Below are 27027 nucleotides of genomic sequence, written 5' to 3'. Positions count from 1 at the left end.
CATATATATAAATGACATGGCTACGGCAACAGCAAGGGGCTCCTATAGAAGGGTGACAAATGTGTACAGTAGGCAGGGACATAATTACTTGTAGCTAGGAAGACTTGCTGCTATTTTTATTACTGGAACTTGTCATCTTTAGATTAAGGTAATTTGCAAGAGGACTAGTAAATGTCACCTGAGGATGGGCCAAAGAAGAAGAAGAATTAGAAGAAACCCATGCATTTTGCAGCGACTGAGGACATGCAGCTCATTTTTCACTAAAGGTTCTAATCATGCTCCAGGGACTTGTGAAAGGAATTTTATTTGTCCATTTCCCAATTAAGGGACATTTTATGGATAAGCCTAGGCACGGTCCCCAGTTTGTACCATTAACCTGCTACTGTGGAGCTGTAATGTACCTCCCTTTGATCTCACAGATGACAAAGTGAGCTCTCCTTGACACACACTGGGTCCCTTCACAGGGGGACTGAGGAAGCTCTGATTTGCAAAGCAGCCACGTGAAAACAGAAGCAGCCTTTAAATCTGCATAGCAATACAGGAATCACATTTAATTTCCTCTTCGTTTCCCCCACCACAGCTTGAGATGGGTTCAAAGGGCAGGCAGGTTAAGAGGAAACAGGGCTTGGTATGCAGAGGTCAGCTATGATCCAGGAATGTGATTAGTCACAGGGCAGCCCGGGTGCCACTTGGAGATATTTAGAAGCAAAAGCAAAATACCCTAAGGACACGGATCTTTGGCTTCAATCACCCTTTCTACAGCTGAAGAGACGAGCAGCTTTAAACAATAAAGCTCCAAATGATGCCAGCATCCTTTCCTTACCTTGTGCTTTTGGTCTGATAAACATGAAACTCTTAATTACTGCAGCAATAAGTACTGCAGGTTTTATAGTGCATTTTTAAAGGGAAAGCAAAGCACTTCAAAGGCCACATGCTGTTTAAGTTTTCATTCAGAAGATTTGCACACCGTAAACCTTGGGGAGTCCAGTTAAGTTCCAGATCAAAACACGAGCCCCGCTCCAGAACATCAACCCAGGAATGAGTTGAGCCCTCTTTTGACCTGACATTTAGACTGTTAAAACCTTCTCCTCTGCAAATACGAGGCAGGCAGGTTTCTATGGAAACTTGGATGCATAGTTTAAGTGCGTTTGGCCAACAGGATCTGCCCATACCATGAAGGGGAAGAAATCTGCCTTTGTTCTGACACTAACAGCAAATGCATAGTCAGCTCTGGCTGTTGCCCCTTGACTAATGCCCTCTGGATAGGCAACATATTTGACATGCTCTGAAATGTGTTTGATTCTTCTAATAAAAGCCTGGGCTCACATGCACTGGTTCGGTCTGGAGTGAAGCCACAGAGGTGAGAAGCAGCTGAACGACCATGCAAATAGAACTTCTGCCCAGGCTAACAAGGCAATACTGCTCAACCAGCCGTAAACTGTTAATGTCAAGGTTTACCCTGATACCGATCATGAAGAGAGAAGCAGAACACACGTGTACAGGGAGAGGACAAGATGAACGTGGGGTGAGGGGAGTGTGCTTCATCTTATCCATTAGTGATTCATTAAGCATTTTCTGTGCACCATTAATCCAACAGCCACAGAGGTCATTTGGCTTCTCCAACATGCAGAGCAGAAAGATAAATTCAGAAACCAGGAGTATGGCCACTTTGCATCAGACATCCAAGCCCACTGCATGAAGCTCACTAACTGGGCAAGTGCAACAGGCTGGCTACTAGCAGTGATGAGCACTGCCAGGACTCACTTTCTCCTAGGGTCTTCTGAAGAAGGTCGTGTTTGGCTTGGAGCTTCGTTATCAGGTTCCTGCCCTCCAGATACTCCTTCATTTTCTGTGAAAGTGGAAAAAAAAATAAGATTGTGAGTGGAAAATTAATTTCTTTGATTGCATTTTAGGTTACTGGATTCTGAACACGATGCTGAAGAGAAATGAAGAGCTCATAGCTGTAAAGTGGAGACCTCATAGCAGCCTTCCAGTAGCTGAAGAGGGGCTTAAAAGGATGCTGGAGGGGACACTTCATCAGGACTGAAGCGACAGGATAAGGGGATGGGTTCAAGCAGGGGAGATTTATGTTAGATATAAGGAAGCTCTTCCCTGTGAGGGTGCTGAGGAGCTGGCACAGGGTGCCCAGAGAAGCTGTGGCTGCCCCATCCCTGGAAGTGCTCAAGGCCAGGTTGAACAGGGCTTGCAGTACCCTGCTCTAGTGGAAGGTGTCCCTGCCCGTGGCAGGGGGTTGGAATGGATGAGCTTTAACGTCCCTTCCAACCCAAGCCATTCTGTGATTCTATGATCCTATGAATTACGCTGACATTTAGGGCGCAGAGGATGAACCAAGTCCTCCCGGGTTCTCCAGCAAACCTGGAGTTCAGTCCATCCAGATCTGCAGTGCAATTCCTATTGTTTCACTGTGGAATCAGCTGAATGTTTGGCATCTTTTCAAGCCATCCGAGAAGCTGTCCTGCCTCTCCCCTGCAGACAGGGCGGAATGGGAATGCACTTCCCTCACACGTCACGGGCAGTGAATGAACAATCTGTTTTAACAAACTAAAAGGCTGCTACTGTGCTGCTTCTCTCACTTAACCTCCCTCACCCCACTTTACTTGTCAAATAGTGCGTCTGCCTCCACGCTGGATGATACCCAGGGTTGCAGGGGGGGCACGGGACAAAACAAATACAGATATTATTGAAGTTCAGATTTGTTCTCTGGGTGCAACATTACACAGCCATGCAGTCATTTCCCCCCCTCCTTCTCTCTGGTTTTTCACAGCTCTACAACTGCTTGGGGTTCTTTTTTTTTACAGCTCTTTCATCTCTTGTTTTGCAGCTCAGAACAGCATTATTTATCTCCAGGGTGCTGCAGTGCATAAGACACTGCTGTACAGTAGCTGTCCACATTATAATTAGGACACGTTTACATACATAGAGCAGAACTCTTCAAATAGCTCCTGATTCTAAAGAATGGCCTGTGCTATTTGAAACGTTCAGCTAGCAAAATGAACACAAAGAAAGGATTCACACTTAATAGTGTAATGTCCCAGTTCTTGTCTTCATCTTTCCCCAAATCCATCCATTTTCTTTGGGTTCTGGTCCAGTATAGCCAAATTAGACTGAGGTAAAGAACAGTATTTTAGCAGTGAGAGTGCCTGGACCCTGCTTGTCCTATGCAGGTCATAACAACAGCAGCCGCCATGCAAGATGTGAAGAACTGTGATGGAATATACACATATACATCGTGCGGGGTTGTTCAGCCTCGAGAGGAAAAGGCACCAGGGAGACCTTAGAGCAGCTCCAGTGCCTAAAGGGGCTACAGGAAACCTGGAGAGCGGCTTTGGACAAGGGCCTGTAGGGACGGGTCAAGAGGAATGGCTTGAACCTGCCCGAGGGGAGACTGAGCTGAGCTCTTTGGCAGAAGCTCTTCCCTGTGAGGGTGCTGAGGCGCTGGCACAGGGTGCCCAGAGAAGCTGTGGCTGCCCCATCCCTGGCAGTGCTCAAGGCCAGGTTGGACACAGGGGCTTGGAGCAAGCTGCTCCAGTGGAAGGGGTCCCTGCCCGTGGCAGGGGTTGGAACTGGAGGAGCTTTAAGGTCTCTTCCAACCCAAACCAGGTTGGGATTCTCTGATATCCAGCAGCAGCACTGAGGGTGGGAGGAACCTTCCAGGAGCTAAGGAAGTGTCCAGCACGAGCCCTCCAGCAGTCGTGTGTACTGACAAAAATGTCTGTGTTGGGCCTTTAATGAACTGCCAGAGTCTGTGTTTTATGTCCCTTTGGTTGACAACACTGGAAGAAAAATGTCACAAGAATTAAGTCCCTTTGGAGTGTCTCAGCGCTTCCTACAGTTACTACTTCCTATAGTTAATAATTCAACTTTCTGTTGTTTTAGAAGAAAACAGGAAACATGATCACTGCAGCAAAAAAAAACAACCATATTTCTTGACATTTCCCTGCAGAATCTGCTCCCCAGACCCCAACTCTGTGTTTTGCTCCATCAGTTAAATGGAGCACGCTCTGGCACTCGCCCATCCTCAGAGGCTGATCGCTCTGGCTCTGTGGCATCAGTAGCGGTCATTTGAAGACCATTGCCTGCCTGCAGATGGGTACCAGGGACTGTTAGAAGGGAGCAGAAGAGAAGGCTCCTAGCCCTCAGTGCAGCATTTCATGCATTCTGTTTCCTCATGCCTAACATTCTGTACCCTGCCTGTTACAAGTATGCTTATGAATAAAAACCCCTCATTTTAAAATAAGGCTTCAGGCTGTTCCCAGTGAATTAAAGAGCCATTAGCTTTTGATTTCTGGCTTAAATAAAAACAGTAAAAAAAGGAAGAAAATAATCAAACTCCAGGAGAACTCCTAAGGATTTAATTTCTAGCAGAGCACAGCTGGAGCCAGACTAAGCACAATCAGACGCAAAGCAGCAGAAATATCCTCAAATCATGTTATTTTGGTGGTGTAAAAATGAAGAGGGGAAGGGGTGTTGTAAGAAACTGAGCATTTGGCACTTACCAGCTCCTCACAGCCATGCAACTTTGGCATCCTCTCTGAGTCCAAACCTACTGCAGTATTTTTGCAGTGGGAACCCCTGATCAGGTGGCATATATAACGAAGCCAAACACAAACCAGACTGCTAAACAGGGAAGTTCAGGTAAGATCTTAGGCAGAAGCTCTCTCCTGTGAGGGTGCTGAGGCACTGGCACAGGGTGCCCAGAGAAGCTGTGGCTGCCCCATCCCTGGCAGTGCTCAAGGCCAGGTTGGACACAGGGGCTTGGAGCAAGCTGCTCCAGTGGAAGGGGTCCCTGCCCGTGGCAGGGGTTGGAGCTGGAGGAGCTTTAAGGTCCCTTCTCACCCAAACCAGGCTGGGATTCTATGCACCCTCCCACACCCATCACAGCCTCATGCTGGCTCCAGTTTCACAGCAGTAGTACCCAGGCCACATCCCCAGTTTTGCCTCCCTGAAGTCGCTGCTGCCTCCTTGCTTAAGCTGTCTGCATTAGCTCAGCGCTAAGTCAATCATCATTCCTATGCCTTTCACTGACACAGGGAAGTTTAAGCTTCTATTCTGAATACAAATCTTCCTTCAAAGCCTTAACAACAGAGCAGTCTCAGCACCAGCGTGCAGTGACATGCCTCTAGTGGAAATACAGATTATACTAGCGCAGAGATACTACAGGCAGTACTCCTTCAATTCAATCCCCATGGTGGCATCACTATCTTTACCTAAGAACTCTGCCTTGCTAGCAATGCAGTACACACTAATACAGAATATTCTTTCAAACTAGTATTTTCCTTTCCATTCTTATCCCTCAGCATTTAGCACATCATAAGGTATGTGGGGATTTAAACCTCTGTTCTGCACTACACTTTGCTTTTCCCCCTACACAAAGAATGCCTCGCCCAGATCACTGCACAGCTCTGTCCTCAAGTCTCATTAACATCCATAGGAGTGTTTGCTCATACATTGAACAACCTGCTCCTTATAGATTCAGAGCTTGAAATCCTAATAAAGGGCAGTAGATCAATCAACCAAGCATCCGATTAGGCTGCTTAGAGAGGGCTTCCATGGCCAGCTCCATTCTGCACAGTTTCAATAACCAGCTTCACCTTCTACAAAGGCTTTTTCATTTATTTAAGTCAAAGCCTGACAGGAACCATCCTGCCAGCGAGTTTAATCTGCACAGAAACTTCAGGCTTCTAATAACTAACACCATTCCTGGAAGAGGAATGTAAAGGGCATTAAATATAGCAAAAGATGCCCAAAGGAATGACAAAGTAACCAGGGTAAGAGGTACGATTTTCATCTGCTGGTTTGAAATATCTTTTAAATGGAAATGAATTCAACAGTTCAACATCAATCTAATTTAGGCATAAAAAACACAGAGTCTGTTATGAAATTCAATCTAAAAAGCTCTTAGCATCTTGTAAAAAGGCATCGACTCAATTAAAAGCTGATGTGAGCTGAAACTGTAAGATGGTAACAACAAAAAATGAAAAAGCTCAACGTTCCTTTAGTTTGTGTAATTCCCGAAATTGGTATTTACAAGCAATTGAGCTCTCCCTCAGACAAATCCTTTCAGATGCAGGAGAAATCAAATTTTACACAACTTATCCACAGCCGAAGTTTGCATCAACAAAGGGATCCCTGTTTATTTGTCACGAATTCAAAGCACCCGCTTTTAAACCCTAAGATACTTACTCTGCTTGTCCAAAAATCAATCACAGCAGCATTTTTGCAAAGCGATAGTATCAGTTTGCACTCTCCTGTGAGTGCAATTCTAAATACATTACACGTGCTTGTACTGCAAATTAACTCCTTACTGTGAAGTAGAACTGCTCTGTTTCCTGCTGGTTGGCCCGTCTCTTGGCAATGCTGGGTTTGCTCATGAATGTTTCCGAGACGGTGGATTTCACAGACTCCATGGAGTTGCTGTACTGAAAGCAGTCCGAGACATCAAAGTCCTCTATCGTGACTATATCCTGGATTGTCTGGAGCGTAGCTTCCATAGTCTTCTTAACCTGGCCAGCAGGAATTACAGTACATAAAAAATGAGGATAGGGTGTTGCAAGAAAACACAGAGGTAGTAAGTACCCTGAAGTGTTTTACTAGATGCTGCAAGGGCTGGAGCAGCTGTGAGAGCTGGGCTGGTTCAGCCTGGAGAAGAAAAAGCTCCTTAAGGTGAGACCTTAGAGCAGTTCCAGTGCCTAAAGGGGCTGCAGGAAACCTGGAGAGGGGCTTGGGACAAGGGCCTGTAGGGACAGGCCAAGGGGAATGGCTTGAACCTGCCCGAGGGGAGACTGAGATGAGCTCTTAGGCAGAAGCTGTTCCCTGTGAGGGTGCTGAGGCGCTGGCACAGGGTGCCCAGAGAAGCTGTGGCTGCCCCATCCCTGGCAGTGCTCAAGGCCAGGTTGGACACAGGGGCTTGGAGCAAGCTGCTCTAGTGGAAGGTGTCCAAGCCCGTGGCAGAGGGTTGGAACTGGGTGAACTTTAAGGTTCCTTCAAACCCAAACCATTTTATGGTTCTACTAATAAATAGGTATTACTGGTTTCGCATCCTGTGTGCCATAAGTAAGGTTATTCCTTCCCCAGCCCCCACTCCCCACTGGAAGTGGTAAGAGGGTTGTTGATCTGTGGTTCATTAGCTCACCTCTTCATTTTCAATCTTAAGCGTCGATAATCTAGACTGCAACTGCTGACACCTCTGCACTAACTCACTCTGGACTGGTTGCTGGGCACACAGCTGCGACTCCTGGAAGAGAAAGAGCACTGCTTTTAGAGTGCGAGGGGGAAGAAACACATAATCAGGAACACTGCAGTTACTTCATTCAATGATTAGAAGCAAACAGCTCCCAAAGTGCTTCACTTAAAACTCTGTAGCCCTGGATTTCAACCAGTGGAAAAGGTCCGTGTTCAGAAATAGCACTTCCCTTCCTGAGTGTGCTGAAAAGGGAGCAAGAGAGAATGTGAACATCAAAGAAGTAGTAGAAAATATTAGCTACTCGCAGTCCTATAAGCTTGTCATGTGTTTTGGAAGCCTGACGTGCTTTATTACAGGTATTAGGCTAAATCCCACTGCACATCAGGAAGAACGTGGTTCAATGCATTAGCCAGACAGCCTGGGGCAGGCTCAGCTCAACTACCTGTACACTGCAGCAACAGGCACAATTCATGCACAAGGCTACTTTTTAAAGGCAGAAATTGGAGTTTTATCACAAAACATCACATATTCAATCTGGTATATGCAGGACCATTGCACCAAGGCCATCAGCCTGCACTGATAAACCCTTGCCTGGCCTTGAGAAGAACCAAGATAAATGATCCAGCGAATGGGAGCTGTTAAGTGCATGACAGCCTGCAGGTGATGCTTTTTCTTCCCAGGATCTTCGAGGATACTTCCAAAGTACAGAACAACTGAGAGAGGTCATTTGCAGTCTGAGGGTTTCACTTAAGGGGGAAGGAACAAAGAGGAGCCTTAAGCAGTGATTATAATTCTTAGCCTAGAAGAAGAGGTTGGCTTCAAGAGACCTGACAGTGTTTCCTCCGTGTTCAGGAGGCAAATCCAGAAATCCAACCAATTGACCTAAATCACTGCATTGCACATGTGTTCCCATTTAGAACTGGTTTCAGCCTGTGTGACTTTAAATAGCTCCCAGATGAGTAACCACATCTTGATAAACCTAAAAAGACAGAGATTTCCATTGCCAAAACCTAAAATCCTCCGACGGCTTTGTCTCATAGGGAAGATGCACAAAGCACCATTGTACATCTTTTCTACTCTACAATTCCACACTCAACTCCTTCCCAAAACCAGCATTTAAGTTTCTTGTTGCCCCTTCAAATCTCAAACTTCAGTTTGTCTCGGGGTGAAGGGGTAATCTTGTGGGTTGAATGAGAGGCTAAAACTGTTTCCTATCCACACGTAGTATTATACTCCATGAAGTATAATACTTAATGAAGCATTCTCAGCTTCAGTAGCTTTGATAGTCAAAAAATAAGAGCCATATTCTGACATCTGTGCCATGAGCCTCTGCTTAATGTTTACATCAGCTAAAGCTTCTCTCATCCTCCTCAAAACAGAGCCAAGCAGGTGGCCTTGTAGTGAGTCTATCTATCAAAGACAAGGGCAATAAACAGGCAGAGGTGGAAGTGTTTACAGAGCTAGAGCTGGAGGAGGGCTATAAACTGACCATGTCACCCATGTGCGGCTGAAACTCGAACTTCATGGGTGGACAGAAGACGTTGTTGTACATCTCCATCAGGCGCTGCTTATCACTGTTGGCATCCAGGTTCTCCACGGCGTTTTCTATGGCATCCAGACCCTCGTGCTTTGACTGTTCCAGGTTTAGCTCAGCAGACAAGAACGTCCTGAGGGCCCTGTTGAGGCTAGCGTGGTATCCCAGGTCACAGCACTGCTGGAAAAACACACACAATTCCATATGAATAAGCAAAGAAATCCTGCAATGGATATTAAAATGCTTCTGAAGCCAGAAGTTATCTAAATGGATAGCAAGTTGTGGATGCTTTATCATCTTCTGGGTACCAGCACGGTCCCACAGGTCTCACTGACTGCACAGGCACTTTGACTGGGGGTCCTAAGAGCAGGCCCTAAACAGAACTTTCAACCTATAACCCCGTATCACGTTATAATTAGTGCCAAGACAAGAACAGCTTAAACTTACAGTAGTTTGCAGTCATGGAGTAATAAAGACTTCATTTAGTGGTGTTAAACAAAAGCACCCTGGAAGTGGGTATGTTCAATAACATGGCAGCCTTTTTCTTTAAATTCTACCCTTACTTCAGGGGCATTGATTCCCACTGAACATAACCCAAAATCCTTACACAAAATTATTCCAAGTAAGAGGAAAACAAGGCACTAAAGTACTATCTGTAGTAACAAGCCACAGGGTTTGGATCATCTGCAGGAGTTGATCTGCATCTAAATACTTCTACCAAAGAAACAGAAAGCTGCTTAATTCAGTGTACTTCAGACAGCAAGAACATGACCGGGACATCACAGGCATAAAGAGCAGAGTCATCCAAAAAGCAAGGAGCAGGCGGCTGCGATGACTTCATTGCTGGGGTGAAACAGAAGAGCAAAACTCTCGAGCAGAAAGTGGTCGTGGTCAAGAATTTCCTGGCTGTGACACCAGGATGATGTCACTGGAAGGCAATCCAGGAGCTTCATCTCCACCGTGGCTGCGCAGCCAATTCTTCACGTTTCAGGAGGGAGAAAGGAGCTTTTCATTAGGATCGGAACCAGCCTGAATTCTTCAGACATCCAATAAAGGGAGCAAGCAAGGAGCCCACCTTCTTGGAGTTAGAAGCAAGATTACATACACTAGGAGACAATCCAACAGGAAAGAAAGCGACCATCTGCTTGATTGCTGCACTGCTCTGTAAGCAAAATTCACATGAAATCTCCTCCTCGCCCATCATTTGGGTCTCATCACTGTCATTGTGTGCAAACGCAAAAAGAAAAGGAAGGGGAGGAAAGAGGGAGGGAGAAGACCATTCCCTGCCTGCTCAGAATTGCTGTCACCACATGCTGCTCGATGCCTGGCTCCTGTGCCAACCAGCTGTGGCAGGTGGTAAAAAGAGCTGCAGTTGCCGGTTAGGCTGGTGGCAGAGAATTAAAGGATATTATATTCAATCAGAAAGAACAAAAACCAGCCCCAAAAAAGCCCAAGCAACAAAAGATGCTTGATTGAGAACATGCACGTGTGGAGGCAGTCTTGGATCAACAGCCGCTCTTCTGCATGCACATCACAGTGCTGCTCTCTGCAGTAATCTGGGGAAAGCCAGACTGAGATGGATCAACACTCCAGCCAGGATCAGCATCAGTTCAGATTTAACAGGAGCAGTGGCTTCTCCTCCCCTCCTGCTGTGGGCCAGACCATTGCACACTCACCCAGGGTGAGCAGTTTGTCCTCCCTGTGCTCGCCCTCCTCCAGCACACATCTGCGTAAGAGGCAAAGCTGATCCACTGCATGAGGGGAGGTGACTGGTGGTACTGGAAAGCCAAATGGGACTTCGCATTTTACACACCACCTTGCTAAGCAGCAGGACTACATTAAGCCAAGAAACCTTGGAGAACGGCTTTGGACAAGGGCCTGTAGGGACAGGCCAAGGGGAATGGCTTGAACCTGCCCGAGGGGAGACTGAGATGAGCTCTTAGGCAGAAGCTCTTCCCTGTGAGGGTGCTGAGGCGCTGGCACAGGGTGCCCAGAGAAGCTGTGGCTGCCCCATCCCTGGCAGTGCTCAAGGCCAGGCTGGACACAGGGGCTTGGAGCAAGCTGCTCCAGTGGAAGGGGTCCCTGCCCGTGGCAGGGGTTTGGAGCCGGAGGAGCTTTAAGGTCCCTTCCGACCCAAACCATGCTGGGATTCTATGAACACAAGAAAGCTTTTGGCTTTATGTCACTGAAACATTTGGCTTCATGTGACAGAAAACATTTCTCAGCCCACTCCCCCACTTGAACATTTTTCAGAGGCCAACGTACCACATTTATAAATGTCTCAGTCTCCCCATCCTTTTCTGGGTTATATAAATGTTTGATGAAATCATTCTCCAAGGAAATCAATTTTTTATAAGAATTTAATGATAACCCATTCAAATTCACTTCCCAACAGGACAGATCATTAACCCTTTGCCAGCTGGCAGCTTACAAACACGCCCCAAACAGAAGATTTAAGAAGAAAGAGCCCTCTTGGTTTAGAATGCAATTTACATTTGGAAAGGAACCTCTCAGATCCTGGAGTAAACACCAATAGTAACCCTGCTCCAGGGAGAGCACCGTAAGGACTCACCCCCACACGTTTTATCTTCTTTAGATTCTGTCCTAGTGACCCTTTCATAAATAGGAGTTAATCCAAACTTCCCCATTACTGTAATGTTTCATTAGCATCAAAGAGCTGCCTCAGTCCCCAAAGTCAGGAAATTCAAAACTACTGGGCTATGTCAGGAACAATTTCTTGCTCTGGACTCATGATGGAGAATTAACTCACTGCTACCCTGCCCTGCACACTGGAAGCACACAATGGGCTGTACAAACATGGCGAGTTTAATGCTGTTTGCCCAAACACAATCTACTTGGAAGCAACTCGGAAGATTGCTTTTAGATTCTATTTCAACATGCGGTATCGCCAAAGGATTAAATCAAGGAAGAGAATTTAAAGCTGGCGTAAAAATCACATTTATAAGTCAGATGCTTCTGATAACCATCAGTGGTTCTGTTAATTTTTGATCCATCAGCATCAAAGGAATCAAACATTGTTCTGGGTTTGTGAAATCCGAATAGACTCTTTACTGTATATTTACAAAAGCAAACCAAATGGCACAATTCAGGTCGAGCAGATGTTTAAAAGGTGTGAACAGGCAGCAGGTACAAACCAACCAGGGCTCTTTGGCGCAGCAATTGTCCAAATCACGACCCTTTACAATAACAGTGTTTCCCAAACCATGCAGTACTGCGGAGCCTGACCTCCAAAGGACAGGCTTAAATAAACACCCAGCAGAGAAGTGCACTTCATGGCATTTTATGATCAGCTGAGTAAATGCATTATATATACTGTTAGCTATGATAATAGCTGACTAATTAATAATGATCTGAGTGCTCTTTATTGCCTGTACCTAGAGACACTTCCATCATTACCTCCCCCTCCTACAAGGCAAGCTCCCTCCAGGCTTTGCAGCCAAGTGGCTCTAGCAGTACTTGGCAAGCAGACTAAGAACAAGCAGCAGGCAGTGACCCAGACACAAGGTGTTCAGTGCAGCTGGTACTCCAGTTCTGCCCAGTGAAGATGGAAGTTAAGTACTTGTGAGATGTCTCAGGATTCCTCACTGGTTTTACTCGGTGAAAAGAGGGCTTTGTTGTGTGTTTTACTAAAAGCAGGCATGATGTCCCCTGAACACAAGAGCTTGCAGGTAGCTGGGGAATAACCTCCTGCTCCATTACTCAGTTTCTGCAGAGAGCATCCTTAAGGAAATGGGGGATTAGTTTCTGTAGCCAGTTAATTTCTTCATTCCTTTGTGTGAACAGAGAGGCAAGCAAAACCTCCATCACTGGTGGATTGGAGTATCAGAGAACAGAAGGTCTAAAAAGCAGGGAGGTTCATCCCTCTTGTGAAATACGCTAGAGAAAGCACTAGCCTTGAAATAGATGGAATTTTGCAAAACAAGTTAAAAGTAGCTTTAGAAGATGCTTCTGTCCTCAGTTTCTGTTACCAACTGCTTTACCGGTTCTACAGTTAACATTCTGTTTGAAAATGTGCCTCTGCGTTGCAATCCTGCTTGTCTGCTTAAAATAGTAAATAAAAAATGTCACGCAACTGTGATACTGAAGCTGAGTTCTATGTTAACTAAGCAAGTCCTCCTTCTACACGTTTCAGTCTCAGGTTTCTTGCATGAGTTTCTATCTGTGCAACAAAACTGTGTTACTCAACGACAAAAAGCTCACTTAACAGCTTAGTGACCTGTTGTTATGCCTGTTGTTACCCTCTAAGCTGCCCATCCAAGATCCTCATTTCACAGCTGTACAGAGGTTACCAGCTGTACCAGTGAAGAAGATGCTGAAGAACGAAGGAAAAACCCATGTGGGTTAGTGGCAATGATACTCATAGCAGGCACCCAAGCAGCAAGCACTTACATCAATGAGATCAGACAGGTCATGAATGTAATACTTGAATACAGATGCATTGGTGGCTTCCAGAGCCAGCAGATACTCATTTCTTGCCTTAATAGCCTTCAGTCTGTTTTCTGTGTACTTTGCTTGGCGCTAGAAGAGAACCACAAACAGAACAGAGGTTATGAAGAGGTGCAGCAGGAGTAGTAGCATTCTTAGTAACACCAGAGAACACTGCACAATCTTACTGTGCTCACACATTTCTCTTCATTTGGATTCCATTTCATCAAGACTCAAAGACTTAGATTAATTATGTGGATGGTTTTAAGCAGTACTATACTAAACAGTTGTGCACTTCAAGTCTTCTCTTAAAACAGGCTGCAGGTTGGGGAAGACTGAGGTTAGAATGAAGGAACAAGGTGGGTTTATGAAGTTACAGCCCAGCTCCAGCGCTACCACGGTGGCTGATAGAAGCCCATAGGCAGTCTGAGGGCTGGTGCAGGCACCCCACCTCCTCCAACAGAAGCTAGGCCTAAACTTGGTCTTTTCAGAACCTAAATCCTCCCCAAGCACTCTACGCAAGCACTAGGGCAGTACCTTCTCCTTCATTTTCTCTATTTTCTTGACAGAGCTCCGTCGAACATGTTTCTCCTCAAACTTGACGTTGGAAGTTGAGTCAGGGGAGCGCGGTGTCTGCTTGTCCTCTTGCTTCACCGACTTCCCAATCTGCTTTTCCTCCTGCTTCTCCGCCTCTTTCAGTTTGCTCTGAGCACTGATGCTGTCAGCGTTGTACATATGGTAGGTCTTCATAACCTGCAGAAAATGATAGCCAAGAGTCAGAGCTCCACAGTTCCATTTGCTGAGGAAGAAATGGGTTTACCTAACCACCAAACTAGGCACCCATATGCTTTGCCTTACTTTAGCTGCGTGACCAAGCCTTAGGGAGAACACGAATGATATATCTGGAAAGCTCTCGGGTGAGGAAGGACAAAATCCTAAGGAGGAGGTCATGTGCTTCAACATATTTCCCAATGAACCCCCAAAATTGTACGTTTCTTTAACATACCTATTTCATAACAGCTGCCCATCACATTTACATTATATATAAATGCCCACCGTGTTTATGTATCATACTAAGCAAACACATCCAAACAGTGCCCAAGAAGCCAGATCCGGTTGGTAACTGGGAGTTAGAAATATCTCAACTGGCAAAATGGGAGTTTTCCCATCTCAACAAAGCAGGACAGAAGATGCCTGAGTGGAAGTGCAGCTCTCAGAAAGAATCTGAAATCAAAGAGGATGATGCTGCAGCTGCTTCTTTGTTTCACTTTGGCATGAGCCTTCTTGTACGATCCAATAAAGGAGGCACAGAAACCAAAACCAGATACAGATCAAACCCAGCTTCCTCGCTATTCAAGGGAAATTGTATGCCAATGTTGGGAAATGACAGCTTTCATCAGCAGGTAAGGCTGCAGAAGGAATGCCTGTCAGTCTTCCACCTGGATGACTCAGGCCTTTAAACACCCCAGATCCCAAGGAACCATCCAGCAGATCAATAATCTGAACATAAAGGTTGCCAAAGCAGCTCAGGTTCCATTTGTTTAAATCCAATTGGAGATGTAGAAGTACTTCTGTTCACCTTATCTAATGAAAACAGTATTAAAAGAGTGTGGTTCTTTCGCTCAGGGAGAAGGGTACTGGACCCTGGATAGACAACTCTTATTACAGCACATACCTGATAAGTATAGATAGCCACAGGAATATTGCCCCTTCATGTCACAGGATATTCATGTCTAGCTTTGTGTTAATGAAGCAGAACAAAACCACCCAAGGACATAACATGTCAACCAGATTTCCTCATCCATCAATGCAAAGCAATTCAATTAACATACCTAAACAAACATCATGATGATACCATTTCTATAGGGCCCCCCCAAATGCACAGTTCCATATGCACCCCAATACTGCCATTCCAGCATTAATAAAGCCCCCCCTTGCAAATCAATTACTTCAGATGAACCCCCAGTTTATACCTATTTCACCTCAGGTTGAACCGTAACGTGATTTTACATAAGGAAGACACATGCTCTGCCTTCATGCAGTGATCAGCAAAGGTTTTCAGATACAAAGAGACGTTGTATTTAAACATGAAAGAGAATGTGAGTGCAGCCAGTGCTCGAGAGAGACTCGCTGAATAATTTACACACACACACTTTCAGCTCCTGCATACGCTTAGACTATAAAGCAGGCATTTATAATAATAGAGGCAAAGCAGTTTCTTTTCCTCTATCACTGAGAGTGGAACCGGCAGAAAGCAAGAGAAGCAGAGAGAGAAATCCCAGTTTTAATGATTTTACCCTGCTGATGGTGCCGCATTGGCACCCACAAGCTCTGCCTGCTGAGGGCAACAGCACAGTCATGGGCTGACACAGGACACTTCCTACCAAAAACTTACAGGTCATTATAATCCTCTAGGCTTTCTCTATGGAGGAAAACTAAAGCCTTCATCCCTACCCATTTTGCCTGAAAATAGGGATTCTGCTACTCCTTTGGATGGGCTCGGAGCAAGCTGCTGTAGTGGAAGGTGTCCCTGTCTGCGGCAGGGGGCTGGAACTGGATGAGCGTTAAGGTCCCTTCCAACCCAAACCAGGCTGGGATCCTTTGAAAGAGCAAAGGAGACGTACCTCAGTGTAATGACCCAGCGTATCATTAAGGAAGGACAAACAAAAGGACATTTTGAGCAACAAAACCGTGTGTGGGTTCTGCTTTTCAGACAGAACCAGCTCAGTAACAGCTGCAGAAAGCAAGAATTTAATCAAGCAACAGGCTTTTCCATTCATCCATGTGAGCAGAGACGTCCCGGAGCAGCGTATGAACTGTTATGAACACATTCCTTCTCCCTCCCAAGGCAGTGCCTCGTTCTCAGTGTCTCCAATGGATAGACTGGGAAGCAAAGAGCACAGATGGAGGAGAATGACTCTAAAGGGAGCTGTTTTGCTGAAAGAGCTGAGGAACAAATAAACACAGTGGGTCCCCCTCGCTGAAGCCGTGTGCTGCCTTCTGTACACTGAGACCACACAGCACCACGGGCTAAAGACTTGCAGTGTATTTGGAAGTAATTCTAATAATGGAATGGTTTGGGTTGAAGGGAGCTTAAACCTTCCCCTAGAGCAGCTTGCTCCAAGCCCCTGTGTCCAACCTGGCCTTGAGCACTGCCAGGGATGGGGCAGCCACAGCTTCTCTGGGCACCCTGTACCAGCGCCTCAGCACCCTCGCAGGGAAGAGCTTCTGCCTAAGAGCTCATCTCAGCCTCCCCTCAGGCAGGTTAAAGCCAGTCCCCTTGGCCTGTCCCTACAGGCCCTTGTCCAAAGCCCCTCTCCAGGTTTCTTGTAGCCCCTTTAGGTGTTGTAAGACTGTTACAAGGTCTATAATATGTCTTACTCTTTTTAAACCCAACACTGCAGCTAGTAGATGTGCATTAAGGTGAGATCTTTGAGAAGTGGAGCCAACACTTACAGAGCTGAAACAACAGAGGAATAGAGCGAGTAAGTGAGATTTATGGTGCTCTACAGACTGGTGAGCACCAGCCGCCCTGAGCTGCACAGCCTGCAGACATTTATCAGCCTTGGTGCTTAGTCCCTGCTGTAACGGCAGGCTGGGAGAAGTCAAACACTTCTTCCTTCTGCCTGAAAAGATGCCAAGAGAATCAGTTTGATTTACCGTGTAGAGTTCATTCAAGACTTTCATCAAGTCTTCCTGGAGCTGCAATCCCACTTCCTTGCTCTGCAACAAAACACAGAAATGAAAGTTAATTGGGGAAGACAGTGAAAAGGCAGAGGAAGTGAGCACGCTCCCCAGCTAGAAATACTGTAGGCTCGATTAAGCACTGCTATTTATGCCAGCAAATCCAATAACTGCTCAGCCCAGAGCCACTGCTGGTCAAACTGTACAAACAGGATTAATACAGTGAAATGTTACATATGCACAGGCAGAGAAGCTTGACAGTCCGGAGACAGGGAGATTTCCAGAGAACGTGGGATTTTCAACAGTGCAAGCCTGGAAACACACGGATTTGCCCATTTTAGCAGGATCAAGCAGAACGATAATGTGGGACAGGTCAGTATGGAAGCTAAAGAAAGGCAGGATAAGGAGGCCAACAGGAATGCTCTTGCATCGTACCATGAACCAGGCAATACTTCAAGTACATGAAAGCCATCCACCACATCCTTCACACTCCCATCTCTGCAGGCAGCCCTGCTGCTCCTCCCGTTGACCTTGCACCTCACTGCCAGCCCTGGGTCACCGCCTGCCCACCCCTCTCACCCTTATTCCTTGTCCCTCAACCACACACATCACGAGTTGCCAGTGCCACCTCATTGTACTGATCCCTGAGGATATGAGGGTGCTCAGATGGGGCCTGGCAAAGCCTTATGGAGACAGATCCATGCGGGAAGCCTTGCTGCAAGATCTGCAGCTTTCACTTGTGTGCACATACTAAGTTTATTTCCTGGATTCACCAGGGCACGGTCACTCTTGGATACCTTCAGATACTAGAGTAGAAATGGCTCGCTGAAGATGCAGTGTTCCATGGAGTCCTAGAATGGTTTGGGTTGGAAGGGACTTGGAAAGCTCCTCCAGTTCCAACCCACTGCCAGAAACAAGATCCACACTTTTCCACCTCCGAAAGAAGCAAGCTGAAGCTGCTGCTCATCACTGCACTGATATGGGTGGCAAAGATTTTTATGACTGCCTTTTCCCTCAGCACTGGAGATGATTAATGGAAGTGACTGGCTCTGCCTGAAATGCCCTCAGCACTGAACTTCTCACACAGAAGGAGCTTTTCAGCCACGCTGGTTCAAGACTGGACCAATCGCCTGCCCTTCACCCAGCTCTTTGCAGCTCATTTGCTTATTTCCTGCACAAAATTGCTCATTCACTGTAAAACTGCTGAAGCATCAATTATGCGAAAGATGAAAATGAATATTTTAATGCATGTTCAGGTTGAAGAAGAAAAGCAGCAGCTTAAGAGCTGAACTGTCAAAACACCCAAGTCTTTGTGCTTCCAAATGAGCTCTCAAGAAAGGAACTGCCAGATTGCTGGACTGGAAAAGAACTCCCATTAAGATGAAGGTAAGATAGATCACAGGTGCCATGAAAACAAGAGCTGCGCAACAATCACTGCTCATTTACTGCTGCTCCCTCTACTGATTCCACCAACAAAAACAGGTTTAGGGAGAAAATTAGCTTGGTGGCCCTGATAAATGAAAAGGCACTGGAGGAAGCAGAAGGGTTCGCTTGGGAAAGGCAAAGGAAAACGCCTTAGACATTAGCACAGAAGTTGTTGCTCAAGTGCTGTAGAGGGTGGTGGACCTGACACACAAAGAACTTGCCTGAGGTCCCATAGAGCTCCAAGTGCACCCAGGTTAAAACCAGCATCACACAGCAGGAGAGATTTCAGGCTCACGTTAGAATGTGGCATGGAATTACAACTGAAATGCATGCCAAGGATAACCAACCGCATCATCTCTGCACTTGCAAACGTCTCCAGGTACCAATTGCTATTTCGCCATCAATCTCTTTATTATGTTGTTCAAAAGCAGATGGGGTTTAGAAGGATGCATTTTGTAAACAGCCTTCCAGGAAAAAGCAATAAATAAAAACAAAAAAAGAAACGTGGTAAATTTCATCCTTCTCCATTCCTGGCTGTACCTGCAACTGCAACCTGTCTGTACACCCCCTAAAAACCCCGAGGAAGGCCTTGCACAATCAAATCTTATCTCCTCAACTCCAATACTGAACAGTGGGGAGGGAGCGTCCCCACAAACCGTGTCATCTCCTCATCCCATCAAGGCTAAACACTTGTCCTCTTGATCTGGGAGATTATCTGCTCTGATGCGCATCATTAGGGCACTCAGATGATGGCACAGCATGGGAGCCCCCCATGCCTGAGGCTGGGGAAGGGGAGAGGAGGGCAACCTGCAGCCTCAGCGTTGTTCTCACAAGCTGCCTTTTCTCCAGCCTGAAACAGGAAAGTGAAAGAAGCTGCCCTAAGCACACACATGCATCAACATACACGCTCACACATGCACACATACTCCTTTGTTACAACAGGGGGTATATGCACCATGTGCAGAGCTGGAGGTTGCTGCCACCCCTGGCTGGAGCACAGATTCCCAGCGCGCGGTGCCAGCTCCTCAACAGCCTCTTTGTTCCAGCCTCCTCCCCTCCACCTCCCTGTTAATTTAATCAAGATGTTTTTGGGATCTACTGCAGCACTCGCTTGGCTGTTCCACATTCCAGCACACATTAACGACTTCAGCTTCAAAATATTTAGGGGGGATAATAAATAGGAGAGCTGAGGAATGCTGTCAGCGTTTCATGCGCCGGATCTCGAGCCTCACTAACGCGGATCCAAATCTGATAGAAGGATGGTTCAGCTTCACCAAACACACCGTGAAGTTCAGGAGATGCTTTCTGTGTAAGCTCCACAACAGCAGGGAAGCACTCAGAGAAGGAACGAAATGCACAGAGATAAGAGATTTTATCTGATACATTGCCTAAAATTATGTCAGCCCACGACAGGGCTGGAACTGGAACCCAAATCTGCTGAGCCTGGAAACTGCTCTCTAACAAGACCGTTTCTCTCCATCGTTTAAAAGGGGTATTTATTCACAGAGTCCCAGCCTGGTTTAGGTGGAAAGGAGCTTAAAGCTCATCCAGGGATGGGGCAGCCGCAGCTTCTCTGGGCACCCTGTGCCAGCGCCTCAGCACCCTCACAGGGAAGAGCTTCTGCCTAAGAGCTCAGCTCAGTCTACCTAATATCTAATCTAAACCTAAATATTACACATTAGTTAACATCTACTTAAGAAGCTTGTTAAAGAAAAGACTTGCAAGAACTTTATGGAGAAGGTGCTTGGCCATCATCACAGGGCCCTGCAGAACAGGAATTCTGGGAAAACCTCTTTTAAAGCTTCGGACTCTCCAGGATTTAAAGCAAAGCTAGGAAAACAAATCCTGTGTCATGTCGTACAATATACACGCACATTTGGGATCAGCTCCCAGTGTAATGGTGCATTATGGTTCAGTCACTCATACTTCACTTACAGTTGTATTATCTAGTTTTCTCCACTAGTGATTTCTTTCACCACTATGTCAGTAACAAGGAATTTTCCTTCTGACAGCAAAACACTCTACTCCCGAAAAACCATTCCTACATGAAACCACGTCACACCACTGCCTCCCATACTCCAGGCTTAAAGAGTCTCTTCCAAACAAGCCCTATCTCCTATATCTCTTATTTTTGTGCTGATCCTACTGAATCTTGGCCTTCAGGTACTCCATCCCAACAAACCAAGCAATTTATGGTTTAGGCTGGGAGGGACCTTTGAGTCCTTCTCCTCAGTGCTGCTCTCAATCCAGGGCCAAATGCAGTGCATTCCATGCCCAATCTACACGCAGAAGTGACATTTTTAGCCTGTGCCATGCAATAGAATTACTCCAGCTGTAGCCTCTGGCATTCAGTACATCTCCCTGGGCACCAGGCTCTCATCCCACCACTGTATCTGACCAGGTACAAAGTGCTACCGGGGTAACAGAAACCATCACCCCAATCACAGCACCACACTGGTGAATTCACTCCCTCTCCCTTCCTCCACTCCACTTGTTCTAAAAATAAGCAGGTAGGAAAGCTGGGAGACTTCATTTCGCCAGTGAGAAATCAGAAAGCAGCACTTCCCAACAGGCTTCTGTAGCCTTTACCTTTGGGGAAAAGAGGAGGAACTCAACTATTCTATGATTGCTATTTCCTGAGGCACCTAAGGCAGAGGAGCGCAGTGGGTAAGGATGCACACGTGAGAGCAGAGCTACAGCACGTACTTACCACGTCTGCACCTCAGTTTTACTGATGGTACTTGTCTATTTACATGCTTACGTTGGTATGGAGAAGTGCCCAGCATTTTGGCCAGTGCACTTCCTTCCTGTGCATGGGTTTTCCCTGTGTGGTGTATTTTAAGACCCTTCATACGCTGGTACCAACGAAGCCACGAGACACACTGCAGCTGTAAAGTAGGTCAGCTTAAGCACGGACCCCTTAAGAGAATTAATAATTCTTCTTCCTTGATTACCACAAGGCTTTTAAGCAACTCATTGTGGATTTTCCGTTTCACATCAAGCACAGTGTACTAACAGATAAACTGGTTTTTCCCTGTGATCAAAGGTATTAAACAGGAAGTTAATTTTAAACCCTCAGCTTTGTTTTCTTCATGTTTTACACAGTTTTCTCCCCATAAATATCACAATTGCACTTGATATAACCACGTAAAGGAACGCTGTGCTCTCAAAGCAAGATCTGTAGGGCAACCACCCCTCCCTGTCCCCTCTCTATACCAGGAGGACACGTCCACCTCAATGAGCCTTAAAGCAGGATGGAGTCACTGCTCCGAGCATCTCCAGTGCGGCTCTAGGTTAAGACACAGGACCTTGTGCATCTGCAGAATAAATCTGCCTTTCAATGGGCCCAACCATCACCCCAGGACTGCCAAGCCCATCACTAAACCATGTCACTAAGGGCAAGCTGACCTCCCCCCAAGGCCACCCCTCAAAGCCCATGGCTGCCCCTGCTCTCCCCTCATGATCCCCCATCACCCTCATGCAAAGAAATCAAGGGCCACATTAAAAGGATGGGGTGATGGGGGGACAGAGTGAAAAGGGAGGAAAGGGAAAATCAAACCCAGAATCAACCTCAATGGAAGACTGTTTTGAACACATATACAAATATATACTCAGGGCCACACTGAAGAGGATAAACAGGAAGCAATCAGAGGATTGCTCTCCACAGCAGTAGGAAAGGCACTGACATCAAAGCAGGACAGTCATCCAAGAAAGGGAGAGGTGACCAGAATAGCAATGCCGGGTGGCACATAGGCTTGAAACCAGCCCTGCACAAAACCCAGGGTTAAATCCTGCACAAATAAGGAAACAAGACCTCCTTCCTCAGGTGTACCAGTTTGGTATTAGGACAATTCCGCTCAGTTTTATTTGCTTTTATTTGCAGAGAGGTTATTTAAGTCACCATTTATCTTCCCTTTGTTTTGCAGTAGTGCACAATTGAGCTGACACCATTCCTGAGGCCAATGCCAGATCCCCACTGATGCCAACAGGATTTATCTGCTATAGCTTCCAGCCCTGACTGACAACATCATCTACTGAGATGTAAAATGATCTCTTAGGAGAACCTAAGACAAAGCCATGGAAAGAGAAGGGTGTTCAAATACCTCCACCTTCAGCTGCAAGCCTCAGTAAGTTCTAACCCACACCTGGTCCAAACAGCCCAGCGCTCTGATACCAAAAGGTTTTACAGGGAGAGCTACGTGAGGAAGTAAAGAGATCCCAGAGGCAGGAAGAACCAGGGCTGACACACGCTGTACATCCAGCACCACTTCAGGGCTGGCTCTGGCAGCAAATGCAGCTTCTCTTATCAGCAGAGCTACCTTTGAAGTGGCTGGCAAGCGTCCCTCTAGCACTCAGGCAATTGAGACCCTCCACATCATAACACAGCCCTGGAGAGGGATCTCTTCATCACGAGACAGGGACAGAAGAACTGCACGAGCAGAGCCACGGACCCCACAGGCTTCCCATAGCACTGTGAAGGTAAACCCTTGGAAAAGCCACGTGCAACGCTGCTGGAATTCCAGGAGGTCACTGATTTCAGGACAGACTCGTCCAAGCTCAACCATCAGCACTGCTGTGCCCTTGTAGAACTGGTCCAGGGGTCCAAGAGTGAACACAAGAATCGGTCTCAGCCTGTCCACCGGAGCCACTGGAAGAGACAAACCCACATCTGCCCCCACCAGTTCCAGTGCTCCTTTGGTTTGGGTTCATGCTGCTCCAGCCACACCACAGTAGCTCCCACCCGCTTCCCTTCACATCAATGCCACCCTCAGGGATGTGCTTCCTTCCCAGCTCAGACCTTATCACACTCACCCAGGCCCCTCGCAGCCCTCAGGCTGGATTATGGCTGCACGCTGTACTCAGATCTCTCTCGTTTGAAGCAGCTCACCACTTCACACAGTGCAAGATACCGAGTTTAGCAACAAAAGGGATCTTAAGTACACCTTTTTTTAGCCTGGTTGTTCCTCTTAGCTCACCTGCTCCATCCCAGCAGGACACAAAGCAGTGATTTGAGAAAGCCCTGAATTACAAATGGCCCAAGAAAAGGATCTCATGCCTCAGGATTTGATTTCAACTGCTCTCAGTAAATGGGGAGCTCTGTATCCTCTCCATTTCACAGCATTATTTACAAGCCAGTGAGCAGCTCCTAAATGTAAGTCACTAGAGCACCTGCAAGCAGCCAAACACATCTAACTTTCCTTAGAAGGTCTTTTCCAAGCAGAAGTGTAAAGATGTGATGTTCCTCAGGCCTTCAAATAGCAAAGTGCCCTTGTTTTTAACACAGGTCCCCTGGGCAGGATGAGCCAAGGACAGAGAGCTCCCAGACCAGCAGCAAGATTGGCAGCCCAATTCCAACAGCTACAATTGCCACTGGCAACCAGGAAAAGCCAAACTTGTCAGAGACAAATAGCTGGGATTTAGAGACAAATGCCTTCTGTTTGTGTTAGAGCTGTGAGAAAGCTACCAGAGGGGCACTGTGTTTTGGTGGTCAGTTATTTATTTGGTTTTATTCCTCTACCCCAAATTAACCCAAGCAGCGCAAACCCACTGACGTGGTTTACACAAGGCTTTTATAAGAGGGGCTGAAAATTAAGCTGCTCCTTTCCAGCCAAATTGGGATCCTATCAATTTCCATGTAGTGCTTTGCTGTGGCATTTTCTCAGCCACCTTCCTCAAGCACAGCCTTTGTTGAAATTCAGTGGGGAGATTACTCCTCCTTGGGAAGGATTAGGGGAATTGAAGAGAAGCTGCCATTCAGTAATCCCATGTAAGTATCTAATCAGCCATAATGTAATTACCAGAAAGTTTTAAAAGGTCAAAAAGGCTTTAGCGTGATGCTACTTGAGAGGGAGAACGTTCCTCCTCTGCTTGGGGAGTAACTCAAAAGAAGAAGTAAAAGCAAACCAGATTGTCACACATTCTGTTCCTACCATTAAACACTCCAGAAATACACAGAGGACAAGCAACACAACTGTCCACTTGCTTTCATTCCCCTATGGAAATCAGCTGCCAACACACACAAATACCTGCTGTAAAAGAGCAAACACATCGTGCTCTCCAGGTAACGCACAACACGCTGCTCCCTCAAGTGCAGCTTGACATGAAACATCACACACCATATCGAGCACTGTTTGCTAGCAGTCTAAACAGACTGCTTTACACATACTGTCCTCATCAGTTAGAGCAATAGACAGACACTAAGGAATACCGGAATGCTCTTTCCTCAAGGCATTTAGAAGACTGTCAAGACCAGAGTGAAAAGCCAACGTTAGTGCTGACTGCACCTAAACAGATTGTAATCTACTGACACTGTTTTAACATAACTGACACCAGTGAAGGCAAGAAGACACACGTGAAAGTACACCAAGGTCTTCTGATGAACACTGCTCCTCCCCCACTTCTCTCACAGGCTCTATGTGATTTAGGAAAAGTCTCCACTAAAGTACTCTCCACAAAGCTCAAGCCCTTCTCCAACGCTCTTCTCTAGGCCTTGCAATAGCAGAAAGAACTCTCCACGTCACGACACGTTGCAAGGGGTGAGGGAAGAGAAATGGCTTTCAAAGTCAGACCTGCAGTGTTTTTAACGTGTCACCTCACAGATGTTAGAGCCATTGACTGGAGAGACCAGGCATTACCATTCAAGAGGAGCTTCAGAGCTGCCCTATCATGTTTCTTCTACTGGAAGAACAGTCTTAATAGAAGAATCCCCTCCCATGCTGTCCCACTTTATTTTCCAGGTAGAAACCAAGGGGAGGCTCACCAAAGAGACATCTGCTGCATGTTCTCCTTTTCCAGAGAGGACAATACATCCATTTCTTATGTAGCATGGTAAGAATTCTCCCCAGTTTTTCTTGCAGCGGTAGTTTCTCCTCCATGGGAAATACAAGTTTAGTTTGAGAGAGCTGTTCCTGACTATATTCAGAGTTGAAGACTGGAGGGTTTCTGCATATTTAATATAAGATTCAAACCGCATACAAACTATGATGAGGAGATTAAGAGGAAAAACCAGCCTGAATCGAGACCAGCAAATCAAAACTGACCACTTCTAGGACCATCCTAAACCACTGCAAGAAGAAAATGACTGAAGAAATCACAGTCCAGCAGAGTTACCCATGAAGAGGAAGAAAGCCCATGTGTCAGCACAGCCACCAGTGACTCGAGCCACCAGTTAATAGCTAAAATGGTATTTCAGAAGGGACAAATGAAGTGGTGCAGCACCGAGTTACCTTCTTGAAGAGGCGCCCGGAGTCCTCGCTGACCTGCACGAAGCGCGGGATGATGTTGTTGAGATAGATGTCACTGAGCGTGGTGTGGTCCCTGCTCTCCCGCTTCACCTGGTTGAGCAGGAGATTCCAGCAGTTCACTGGGGACAGCACATTCTGATCCTTCCTAGAAAGGACACAAAACAGAAACAAGAATTGGATAGGACTGAAGTGCACAAACCCACTCTGCTCAAGATGGTCTGTACCTAGAAATGCTAGAAACTCAGCTACAGGAAGCATGGATTGCTGAGGAGAGCAGAGGACAGCTATAAAATGGCTATTGCACACCCAGAAAACACACCCTCAATCACACAACTACATTCACATGGCCACAGGCTTTTGTCCCCCAACAAAGGCAAATGCAAGCTCCAGGATGCCAAATGTAGGCTTTGATTTCTGCTTTTAAATCCCAGATTCTGTGCATAAATTACAGTGCCTGAGGGACAGCGATGGCTCCAGTGTCTGACACCAGGTTTCCCTGCGCTGTCTCAGGCAGTTGGGACTTCGCCACAATAATATGATTTCAAATGCTAAATAGCATCTGCATAGGAAACAGAATGTTGTGTTTTATGTACATGTGAGCATATATATCTGTCCTGAGCAAAAGAAAAGGCAACACTCATAAAACCAGCTTGATTTTCTCATCTTTGAACTTCCCCCACCTTAGCACAGCTGATTCACTCTGCACCCTGCAAATAAGCAATGCAAAGGGCAAAACAAAGGGGAGATGAGAGGAACCTCCGTTTATTTAGATCAACATTTCATCTACTAAAGGGAGTAAATCACTTAAAGCACCATTTCTTAAGGCACCAGATGAAAGCGAGGAGGCTCGCGGGGATGCTGCATGGTCCTGGCTGGAGCTGGCACGTCGAGGTGTAGTCTGAACTCAGCGTTTACTTCTCTTTAGATCTGTTTATCATTTGTTTACACTACAGTAATAGTTATTTAGAAAAGAGTAAGGCAGATCTGGAGGAAAGCCAACGCTGCTCTTGATTACTGCAAGCAACTGCAGCCCATTTCTTCCCTCTTAAAAGAAACGTGGTTTCATTTCCATTGAAAGAGAGGAATATTCTGCACTGAAAAGAACAGAATCTGCTGCAAGCGACGGCTGACATTGGGAAAATTAACCTGTGGCAGAGTTTCATTACCCTTGCCATGACATCAGTGATTGGATTTGCAGTGCACTACAGGTAATTTTAGATAAGAATAGTTTCACACCAGCTGATCTTGAAGCTTTGTTTCTCAAAAGAATATGAAAAGCTCAGGAAATAACTGCAGCTTGTGGTGTCCAAATCTGCTTCAAGGGTTGGAGTGTGTGTGTATAGTGGGAAGGGGTACAAAAACGACTCTGGGCTTTTGGGTCTCCTGGTGTTTTGAGTGAAAGGATAATAGAAAATAAAGAATGGGATGCAGAGATTTTATTTGGAGACAATATTTGCCTCCCTACTGTACGTCCTGTATTGCAGATACTG

At 46.2% G+C, this 27027-nt stretch overlaps 1 protein-coding gene across 7 annotated transcripts in view; it reads right to left on the bottom strand.

Annotated features, from left to right (window-relative positions):
* The window catches only part of SRGAP2 (SLIT-ROBO Rho GTPase activating protein 2), a 93696-nt gene that overhangs the window by 26491 nt on the left and 40178 nt on the right, over nucleotides 1-27027 (bottom strand). For 6 of the 7 annotated variants that reach the window (XM_065698720.1, XM_065698718.1, XM_065698723.1 and 3 more), the window contains exons 4-11: nucleotides 25520-25682; nucleotides 16845-16907; nucleotides 13722-13937; nucleotides 13149-13277; nucleotides 8694-8918; nucleotides 7154-7255; nucleotides 6327-6524; nucleotides 1765-1849 (exon numbers count right to left, since the gene is read on the bottom strand). In XM_065698720.1, the coding sequence (XP_065554792.1) occupies nucleotides 1765-1849; nucleotides 6327-6524; nucleotides 7154-7255; nucleotides 8694-8918; nucleotides 13149-13277; nucleotides 13722-13937; nucleotides 16845-16907; nucleotides 25520-25682 (1181 nt within the window). The remainder of the gene's footprint in view (nucleotides 1-1764; nucleotides 1850-6326; nucleotides 6525-7153; nucleotides 7256-8693; nucleotides 8919-13148; nucleotides 13278-13721; nucleotides 13938-16844; nucleotides 16908-25519; nucleotides 25683-27027) is intronic. The other variant, XM_065698722.1, reaches the window with a different exon arrangement.

This window comes from Lathamus discolor, chromosome 19 (assembly GCF_037157495.1).
Source record: "Lathamus discolor isolate bLatDis1 chromosome 19, bLatDis1.hap1, whole genome shotgun sequence".
Taxonomy (NCBI): domain Eukaryota; kingdom Metazoa; phylum Chordata; class Aves; order Psittaciformes; family Psittacidae; genus Lathamus; species Lathamus discolor.
This window is presented reverse-complemented; position numbering and strand designations above follow the sequence as displayed.